Genomic DNA, 10,260 nt, shown 5'->3' with positions numbered 1-10,260 from the left:
CTGCTAAAACTTGTATCAGACATTTTAGCAACATATAATATCCTTATCTGTCGTAAATATTTCATTCAAAGTATTTGCTCTCATCATAATAAAGCTATATTGGCTTTCTCTGTACTTACTCTTTGTCTGACTATCTGAGGCAGGAAAGCACTGGAAACAGTTTGGTTTGGGACCCCATTTGGTTTTGATTATGCACACATACATACCCCTGTTCCTAGATTAAAGCAAACAAAAATGTCCATGCATTGTATGCAAACAATGCAAACTGTCCAGGAAATACCCCAGGATCTCAGGGCAGAGTGTTGTACTTGGTTGGGCCCCACACAGAAGCAGCAGTCTCCAGGACCAGCTGCACAGCTGTCCAATCCCACAGACACTTCCTCGTCACCATGGCCCTCCTGCCCCAGCTGGCCAGGCTACATCAGCTTCTGAGCACTCTTCCCTCCAGACTACTTGTTCTGGCTGCTCTGGGATGGGGCATTTCATCAGGAGACAAATGCGAAGGGATAGTGAAGGAACCAAAAATATAGGAAATCACAACCCGAAGATGTGACCTTCACAACTGTGTCTTAATATCTAATGCTACTTCTGAATACTAAAACACCACCATCCAGAAAAGCCAAAGGGTGAAATTCAAGCTTTGGATTTCCTATCTCTTAAAACAGAAGGTGATTTTCCATTATGATAAACACTTCTTCCACATCAGGACAGACAACACAAACCTAAGATAAGGTTTTCATTAGGAAACAAAGAGCACTCTGTGGGGCCAGAGACTAATCATCAGCCAAGGGCATTTGCTGCTATTGCAAAAGACCCTGGTTTGATTCCCAGAATCTACATGGCAAGACAGAATCACCTGTAACCCCAATTCCAGGGGATCCAATGCCCTCTTCTGACTTTTTTGGGTACCACGTACACATGCATATAAATGAAACCATTAAAGATTCTCTTCTGTTTGCCAATTTGAGTTAAATTTCCTCTGAACTCCTAACCCTGTCTTCCACATAGTGACCGGGATCTTTGTGACTCAGATGACATCTTAATCAATGCTAAGAAATGGCTAAAAAAGTGTGAGTCCTTTTAAGTTAATTATGTCTCTCCCCTGCACTGATTTAAATAAAAAACACCACCACAAATAAACACAGGAACCAAAACAAAAGTTCCGTTCTCAGCCTTTTACTTCTATGGCTTCTACTGCCAGCTGATCCCTGGACTCACTCTTCAGGAATTAATCTGGTTGCCGGTAGCCTTGAGGCAACAGTACCTGCCACCTGTATGTACCCACTCTGTGCCTGCACCCTCCTTCAGATTCAGAGGAAGGTCATGCATGGATCCCACGAGCCCCTTACCGAGCTGACGTCCAGTCTGGGGACTTGAAGTGTCAAAGAGCTCTGAGCTGGCCTCAGGAGCACTTGGCTCCCATGATTCACTGTTCTCAGCCATCTCTGAATAGGCATCACCCGGCACTCTATGAACTGCCACAGGCTCTCCAGTACCAGGGCCCTTGTCCTCACTGCTTGTATCTGCCACAGCCCTGGTCTCTTCACCCATTTTCTCAGCAAACCATTGCTTGACCTGCTGGGCACTCATCTGGGTCTTGTCACAGAGGGTCTGCAAGTCTTCCTCACACAGCATCTTGTGTGTCAAGTAATAATCTTGCAGCAGCTCTCGGTTGCCAGGGGCAATGATGAGCAGACCTGGTGGGAAGTTGCCCCTCTTATAGTCTTCGTACCACTTGAGCTGGCCATTCTTCAGGGCATACCTGCTATCTCCGAACCAGCGTACCACCTCTGGCCGGGGCAGTCCTGTTTGGGCCATGATAGAGTCATAGTCCTGGTTGCTTGGCCACTGTGTCTGGACAAAGAGCTGCCGTAGCAAGTGGCGTTGCTGTGCTGTCTTTTTGTAGCTCACTTTGCCTGGTGGCTGTTCTACTAGCTTGTTCAAGCCATCTTCCTCGGGCTCACAGACACCCAGCCCTGGAAGCTCATTCTTGCCACTGGCTTCAGTGACCCGCAGGTTCTTGAGGTTGATTTTGATGGGGCTGACCTTCCGCTCTGCCAAGGTATGGCTAAGAAACATTTCAGGAGAGCCATTTTCACCAGGAACCCTCAGCTCACTGGCCAGCTCTTCGTCTCCACCCTCATCCTCAGCACCCTCCTCCTCCTGAGGTACCTGCCCATCAGCCTTCTTGGTCTCCTCAGCATTTACTTTTTTCCGCCTCTCTGAGAACCAGCCGTCAATTTCCCTTCGGGTCATTTTGGTTTCACTTCTCAGGCGGTCCAGCTCTTCCTCAGGGGGAAGCGGGTTTTGTGCAAAGCTACTCTCCAGGACTCGCAGCTGCTCTGGGGCTCTCTCTTTGTATTTGGTTGGCGTGAAGTCTGGGGTCTGGTGCCAAGACTGTCGTTTGGTGGCAGGGTGGCTTGCTAGTGAGGTTGCTGTTGGGATACAGGTCACTTCCGGAACTTTGGATGGCAGGGAAAAGGGCACCTCTGGCACAGAGTCAATGAGAACGGGGCCATGCTCTCCAGGCATCATGGCCCTGGAGCCCTTAAGGTTCCGGCAGTGGTATCTCCGGTCACTGAACCACTTCCGCACCTCTCTGGTACTGAGGCCTGTCACTTTGGTCAGGTGCTCTACTTCACTCTGCCCAGGGAACTGGTTCCGACAGAAGCTTCCTTTAAGGGCTGACAGCTGTTCGTGAGACTTCTTGTTTTTGTAGATGCTTGCATCAAGGAAGGCTTGGGAAGTTATGCTGGGGCATGCTGTGAGGAGTGACTGGGCTGCATTGACTACCTTTACAGCTGATGCTGTATTTGAACACACAGTGTTGATGGGTGCCACAGATGGCTTGGGAACAGATGCAGTTGTCAGAGGGAGAGACGAGCTTGATGCCTGTAACCCATTGGCCATCAATGGCTGAGTGACCAGGAGGCCCCCTGCTGTGCCCTCTGGCTGTCCCACAACATGGCCTGGGAGAGTGGCCTGGATGAGATGCTGTACATTGCCGGTACTGGCAACAAGGGGGGTATTTAGCACTGTGATAGTGGGTTGAGGCACAGACTGGATGACTGTATTGAACATCTTTTTCCGGGCATCTTCAATCTCCTCAGGAGACCAGCTGATTCCCTGCTTCAGCCTCTGGGCTGTGAACCAGATCTTAAGCTGTTCTTCTGGATACTTGGTCACTACAGTCAAGTAACAGAGCTCAGCTTTGGTTGGGTAGGGGAATTTGTGGAAGGAGTTCTTCAGAAAGCTGTTGGAGTCCATAGCTGCATTGTATGTTGGGATGCTGCTCAGGGGGATCATGACTTTCGGAAGGGCCTTGGATGTGGGCAGGGGCTGGTGGGTATGGTGCTGGGCATGTACTGGGGGCTGCTGCTGGAGGGAGAGGAATTGTGCTATACCAGCTGGCAGTACTGGCACTGTTCCTATCAGGGGCCCATTGGCAGCATGAGTGGGCTTTGAGGAGCTAGCAGGTGCCTGGCTGACTGGAGCTGCCCCATTGGTGAAAGTGTGGTCCCCCTCTTTAACCTCTGCCTCCCCAGCCAATGGCTTTGGCAAGGCCTCACCCACAGGCTGATTGGGAGCATTTTCTTTAAGCATATGAATTTTCTTGGCTTCAGCTTTGCCTTTCATTATCTTCATGATTGGTGTCTTGGTAATAATGATTTCAGCCTGTCCATCAGTCCCATCAGTAGTAGACTCACTTGCTAGGTCAGATGTGCTAGTGTTCTCAGGGACATTCTGTTCCACCACTACATGATTGTCTGGCCTGGTCACATTCCACAAAAAGCTGGCTTCCCCTGAGTGACACTTGGCATTGTGTAAGGAAAGCCCCTCAGGGGTTTTTGCCAGGAAACTGCACCCTGTACATATAAAATGTGGGTCTTTATTAAAGTCTGTGTGCTCTGAGTTCATATGCCCTACAAACTGGGTCATGTCCTGGGACCTGAAGTCACAGTCTTTACAGGAATACACATAGCCATCCAAAGTGCTCCGGTGCCCATTTGCCAGGGTAGAGGCATCAGTGATGCTGGAGTTTGGAGCTGCCTCGCTGCTGGCATCAGGGGCCTCTGAGGGAAGTTCCTTCTGGGGACCTTCAGGCAAAGTTTCCACAGGCTGGGCCTCTGTGCTGGCACCTTGCAGCACCACGGTCTTAACTGGGATCATGCATGGGGTGGTGGACTTCCTCTTACTGGCCATGGTGACAATCACTCTGGGTGATCAGCAGGCAAGCAGGGCCTTGCAGTACAAATTTCAGCTACTTCATGAGGGCCTGAGAAGTGCTTCTAAAGGTGGCTTTATCAGTTATTTGCAGAAAGCTTCTTTTCCTTGTTAAGCCTGAGGAGAAAGAAAAACTATGATAAAGATCTTGCAGTCTGTGACTCTCTTTCTCAGGTCACCACTCATATACCCACTGCTCGTTTACTATCTTATGGGTCTTTTCACAAGAAGCTCATGCATGTGCTTCTTAGCTGTGAGTTCTAAGGCAGGAGTTCCTTGATGTGAGAGTCTCCTCTGTGTGCTGTGATTACCGTTAATGAATAAAGAAACTGCTTTGGACCTATAGCAGGGCATAACTTAGGTAGGTGGGAAAAACTAAACTGAATGTGGGGAGAAAGAAAGGTGGAGTTAGAGAGAAGCCATATAGCCCTGCCGGAGATAGATGCAGAAACTTTTCCCTGTAAACCACAGTCACATGGAGATACACAGATTAACAAACATGGGTTAAATTAAGATGTAAGAGTTAGCTAATAAGAAGCTACAGTGAATGGGTCAAGCAGTGATTTAAGTAATATAGTTCCTCTGGGATTATTTCGGGGCTGAGCAGCCAGGAACCAAAAAGCAGCCTCACTCCTCACCAACATTCCTTGGAAGCCGTGCTAAGAATGAGCTGGGTTGTTCTGTATCATTTGATAAGCTTACATTATATAATTTTTGTTTCTTTTGTTCCCTTTTGCATTCAGTAACTCAGTTTATAAAAAAGGGGGGAGAGGAGGAAAACCACCCTCTTTGTATCTAAAAATTAATTCTGACCATTTTGGACTGAGAACAAAAGACCCATTGTAATTCTTGTTTAAACATTTAAGCCAACAAGGATTTTTCTTTTCATAGTCTTCCCACATACAAGAACATGAAAATGCCTCTGTCTCCTTCAAACTAGGACCAAAGACCAAGTCAGTTTCATTCAGGCCTTGCCTTTTCTACCACCTGGATTCCCAACCAAAGCTGTGGTTCCTCCATGTACCTAGGGCATTGTCACTTAGGTGAATTCAAGGATCAGAGGGGTCAGGATACCCACATACTCAGTTTGGGTGCAGCAAATAAAAGAGAGGCCTCCTCTTAGATTCATGTAGTTACTCACAAGAATGTACTTCCCTGTTTTGTATTTTTCATTTTTATTTCTTTTGTTCTTTGTTTGTTTGGTTGGTTTGGGTTTTTTTGAGACAGGAATTATCTGTGTAGCCTTGACTGTCCTGGATGGAACTCAAATTTTGTAGACCAGGCCTTTTTTCATGTTAAAAAAAAAAATCCCCCCCAAAAAATCAAAACAAAACAAAACAAAAAAAAAACCCTACTATTAATCTTTGATGTGCTTGAAGTTAAACAGAGGGCTTACTTACATGTAAAGTAACTATAGTGTTATTTCAGGAGACACCCTGAGAAGGTGTCTCTGTCACCCTGCCCTGTTTGTTAACAGAATCTGCCATCAAGGCCTCCTCTTGAGGAGCCACATCCTGTCTCTGGTGTGCACTCTCTTGTTTCCAAGTGCTTTCTCTTCCTACTGATTCCTAGCTTACATCTATATTACATTTTATTTCTAAAAGTCTGGCGCATATATATATAGATTCTTATATAAAATCAAAACTAGTATCAGTGTTTGGATTTGATATAAAATGTAGTTAAAATTTAAACATCTTGATTCAAATTCTTATTAAACAAAGATAATGAACTATTTTTTTGGCTGCTAAATCTAGCCTGATGATCATGATGATAAAAGTAAAGAAAATTAAAAAGGCTGTGATAAAATAAACACATACCCAGGTCTAACCCTTGTCACTGTTTCCACTACCAACCTACCAATGTCAGGAACAAAGTTAATGAATTTAATTACAATTATATCAATAGTACATGGAGTTTAAGAAATAATACTACCTAATAATAATTCAATATTTGTCTGTGTCTAAATATACACATTTTCAATCAACAAATATATGTATTTCCTTTTACTCATACTATCACACATATTTTCACTGTATGGCTTTCATAATTAAAATGTTTGCTAACAGTCTAGTAATGTGCTACAATGGACTTAACTGAATCCTGTTTAGTGTCACATGAACTTCAACTGCCAATTCCTAGGGAGTCACTGTACAAGAAGATCTCAGCTCATACAAAGTATTTTTCCTTCCATAAGTTATTTCCTGAGGGTAAGTGCCCATAAATAGGTTTATTAGCTTATTTATATAGTACATAATTTCTAATTTCTTTTAAATATAATTAGCAAATACTCTAAAGTGCTTTAACTAAGTGCCAAAAATAATTATGACACACAATTATGCTTCTCTAGTGAGCACATCAGCTTTTTGGATAAGTCATGGAAGGCCTCAGACAGAATCAAAGCGCAAGTAAAAGAAGAAAACAACAGATCAACTGAGATTCACCAAAGTAAAAATGGACTTCAATGGTCACTGTCAGTAAAGTTACAAGGTGTGGCTGGAAATGAGGATAGTGTTAGAACGCTTTCTGACATTCGTGAGGAGCTTTGAAAAGAATATATCTGATAAGATATACCTGGAATATATATGAAGATATTTTACAACTTAAGAAAATGACAGTCTAGTTAAAAATGAATAAAGGATTTGGTCAGACTTTCCCCCAAAGACAAACAAATGAAGAGTAAGTAATTTAAAAGAGCTCAATGTTGTTGGAGGCTGTTCATTCATTTCCTGACCGCCCTGACTCGAAATAATCACACAGAAACTATATTATTTATATATACTCTTTGGCCAATAGCTTAAGCATACTTTTAGCTACCTCTTATATCCCAAACTAACCCATTTTTATTAATCTGTGTATTGCCATGAGGTCATGGCCTATCGGCAAAGTTTTGGCAAGCTCCAGGAGAGGCGTCCTCTGGTGGTGGCTCCATGGCTTCTCGCTCACTCCACCTTTTCCCCCAGCATTTAGTTTAGTTTTCCTGCCTAACTCTGCTCTGCTAAGCCACTGACTGAAACAGCTTTATTCATTAATCAATAAAAGCAAAACATAGAAAGACTTTCCACACCACTCAGCATTGGCAAACATGGTGGTGCACATCTTTAATCCCAGCACTTGGGAAGCAGAGGCAGGTGGGTCTCTATGAGTTCAAAGTCTGTCTGATCTACAAAGTGAGTTTCAGGACAACCAGAGCTACAGAGTGAGGCCCTGTCTCAAAAAAACAAAAAGAAAACTAATAATAAAATAAAAGTGCTCATCATCATTGGGAGCTGAGGAACATAAATGAAAGCTACAGTGAGATCCCTATACTGAGCCAGAACAACTGCAGCCACACTGCAGAGAACAAATACTGGGAAGAATGGGAAGAAACTGGAATGTTCCCTGTTACTAACGTAAAAAAAATGTAACGTAAAATGGTGTAGCTACTTTGAACAAAAGATTTTGGCAATTCTTAAAAAGCTACATATATAGTTGCTAAATTTATCCAGCAGTTACACTCCTGGACACATGTAATAGAGAATGGACTGCCTGCACAAAAGCACACACAACTTTACTATCCGCTTACTGTGGCATCCTTCCTAATGGTAACTGATAAACGGGTCAGTGGGTGAAACCTCCAGCTAGTAGAATATTTTTATGCCATAAAAGTGATTGGCATTTTTCTGGATTTTGTTTTACTCTTTTGAAGCATGATTTTTCTATATAGTTGGGCTGGAATCAAACTCATGATTCTGTCTCATCCTCTTATGTATTTGCCATGATACCTGGCAGGGGAGAGGTTTAATGCATACTGAAACATAATAAACCTGAAAACATTATACTAAGTGAAAGAAAGATGGAGGTCCATCAACTGGAAGATACACCACCAGCTAGAAGAGAGCTTGGGCTCACTACAAGCCCAGACAGCCAGCAGAATTCAGTAGCAGGTAATGCAGGACCTTGTCTCCATGACACAAATGCAAAAGCACAGGGCCAGTGCTGCTCTTTGTGATGGGGACTACTGGGTTTCATTGAGTAGCAGGTAAATAATGTCTCCAGCATTTTATTTAAAAAATCAGAGCAATAGTACAAGTAGGGGCAGGTGCATGAGCGTGTGTGTGTGTGTGTGTGTGTGTGTGTGTGCAGGTGTGTGTGAACTCCCAAGGTTGGCATCACATGTCTTCATTGTTAACATTCTACCTTTATATACTGAGGCAGGGTTCCTTGCTGAACCTGGAGATTGCTGTTTTGGCTAGTCTGGCTAGCCAGCTTGCTCCAGGAATACTGTCTCTACCTCCTGTATGATGTGATTACAGGCTGTTGCCACAGACACCTAGCTTTCATGTGGATTTTGGGAATCTGAACTCTGGTCTTCATGCTTGCATGACAAACGTTTTACCCAATAAGAAATTTGAGTAAGATGATTAAATACATTATCAATACACATAAATCATAAATTTTCCCACATGACAGAAATGACTGATTAGAGAAATGGAGGGAAAGTTCATTTACATTAACAATCAAAGCTCTAAAACTTTAACAATAAGCACAAAGCTTTAATAAAAACAAAAAAGGAAACCTAGTAAGAGCCAAAGCTTATACCTGTAATTAAAGATTCAGAACTATAGTGATAGCAGAACTTTCCAGAGCAATGTTGGATTTCAGTGGACTATAACCACAGTCAAGATATCACCAGACAAATCTAGGTGATGAGTATGTGGATGCTTTCCCTATGTCTTTCAATTTTTTCTCTTTGTTCAACACTTTATTTTTAAAAGTGTTGGAGAGAAATGTCCTAAGAATTCTTCATGGAATTTGACAAACTGAATCAGAATTGTCCTTTTAAGAGAAAAGGTAAAGCTCTTCCAGTCACAGGCGCTTCGGGAGCCGCCGATTACCGTCCAGCCATGGCCAAGTCCAAGAACCACACCACACACAACCAGTCCCGGAAATGGCACAGAAACGGCATCAAGAAACCCCGGTCACAAAGATACGAATCTCTCAAGGGGGTTGACCCCAAGTTCCTGAGGAACATGCGCTTTGCCAAGAAGCACAACAAGAAAGGCCTGAAGAAGATGCAGGCAAATAATGCAAAGGCCATGAGTGTACTTGTGGAGGCCATCAAGGCCCTGGTGAAGCCCCAGGTGGTGAAGCCCAAGGTGCCAAAGGGCCCCAGCTGCAAACTCACCCGTCTGGCTTTAATTGCTCACCGCAAGCTTGGGAAGTGGATTAGAAGCTACATGGCCAGGGGTCGTAGGCTCCAAAAAACAAAGCCCAAGGTTCAAGCCAAGGCAGAGGCCTCAGCTGCAGCTTAGGCTCCCAAAGGTGCCCAGGCCCCTGTGAAGGCCCCATAAAAAAGGTCTCAGTTTGCCAATGTGAAGACAGATGGACTGGTGTGAACACCTACACAGTATTTGCAGATGTTCAGGACCTTATGCTGCTTTTACAAATAAACTTGAGGCAAGTTCTGTTAAAAAGAGAGAGAGAGAGAGAGAGAGAGAGAGAGAGAGAGAGAGAGAGAGAGAGAGAGAGAGAAGAAGGTAAAGAACAGCTTTATATTTTTGAGACAGAACAGTAAAAGGGGTTTGTTTTTAACTAGAAACTGAAATTTAAAACTGAATGACTAAAGAGGCATATTATAAAGATATTATAACAGATGAAGGGGTCATTAAGTTACTAAATGATCAATATTAATGGATACTTTCAAGGGACTGAATTACCTTAATTAATACAAGAAAATCCCTGAATGTCTGATCCCAAAAGTGCCATCCCACAGGCAAACAGAGAAACCAGCCAACAGCAGATACTCTCTTCTGATGTCTGGCCACAGGATGTGAGTGTCTGTGCTTCACTGTATCTCCTTGAAGTGAACACATGAGTCAAAGAAGCCAATGTTTCCTTTCTTTTAAGCTATTTATTTCAGACTTTTGTCAGAGCAACAGAAAGGCTAACAAATATATTTTATGCACATGGGCTTTTATTATTTTGTTTAACCTGTGTATGTATCTCTGTGTCTCTGTGTATACACATATATGTGTGTGGGTGCCCAAAGAGAACAGA

At 43.6% G+C, this 10,260-nt stretch overlaps 1 protein-coding gene across 7 annotated transcripts in view; it reads right to left on the bottom strand.

Moving 5' to 3' along the window:
* Zhx3 (zinc fingers and homeoboxes 3) overlaps window positions 1-10,260 on the bottom strand; it is a 117,396-nt gene that overhangs the window by 13,196 nt on the left and 93,940 nt on the right. For all 7 annotated transcript variants that reach the window (XR_007593390.1, XR_007593391.1, XR_007593393.1 and 4 more), the window contains exon 3: window positions 1,350-4,341. Coding sequence is in view for 3 of the 7 variants with exons in the window: in XM_050151073.1 (XP_050007030.1) it covers window positions 1,350-4,203 (2,854 nt within the window). In the remaining 4 variants the exon portion in view is untranslated. The remainder of the gene's footprint in view (window positions 1-1,349; window positions 4,342-10,260) is intronic.

This window comes from Alexandromys fortis, unplaced genomic scaffold, assembly GCF_014885135.2.
Source record: "Alexandromys fortis isolate MF-2015 unplaced genomic scaffold, M_Fortis_MF-2015_v1.1 scaffold_27, whole genome shotgun sequence".
NCBI classification, from domain to species: domain Eukaryota; kingdom Metazoa; phylum Chordata; class Mammalia; order Rodentia; family Cricetidae; genus Alexandromys; species Alexandromys fortis.
This window is presented reverse-complemented; position numbering and strand designations above follow the sequence as displayed.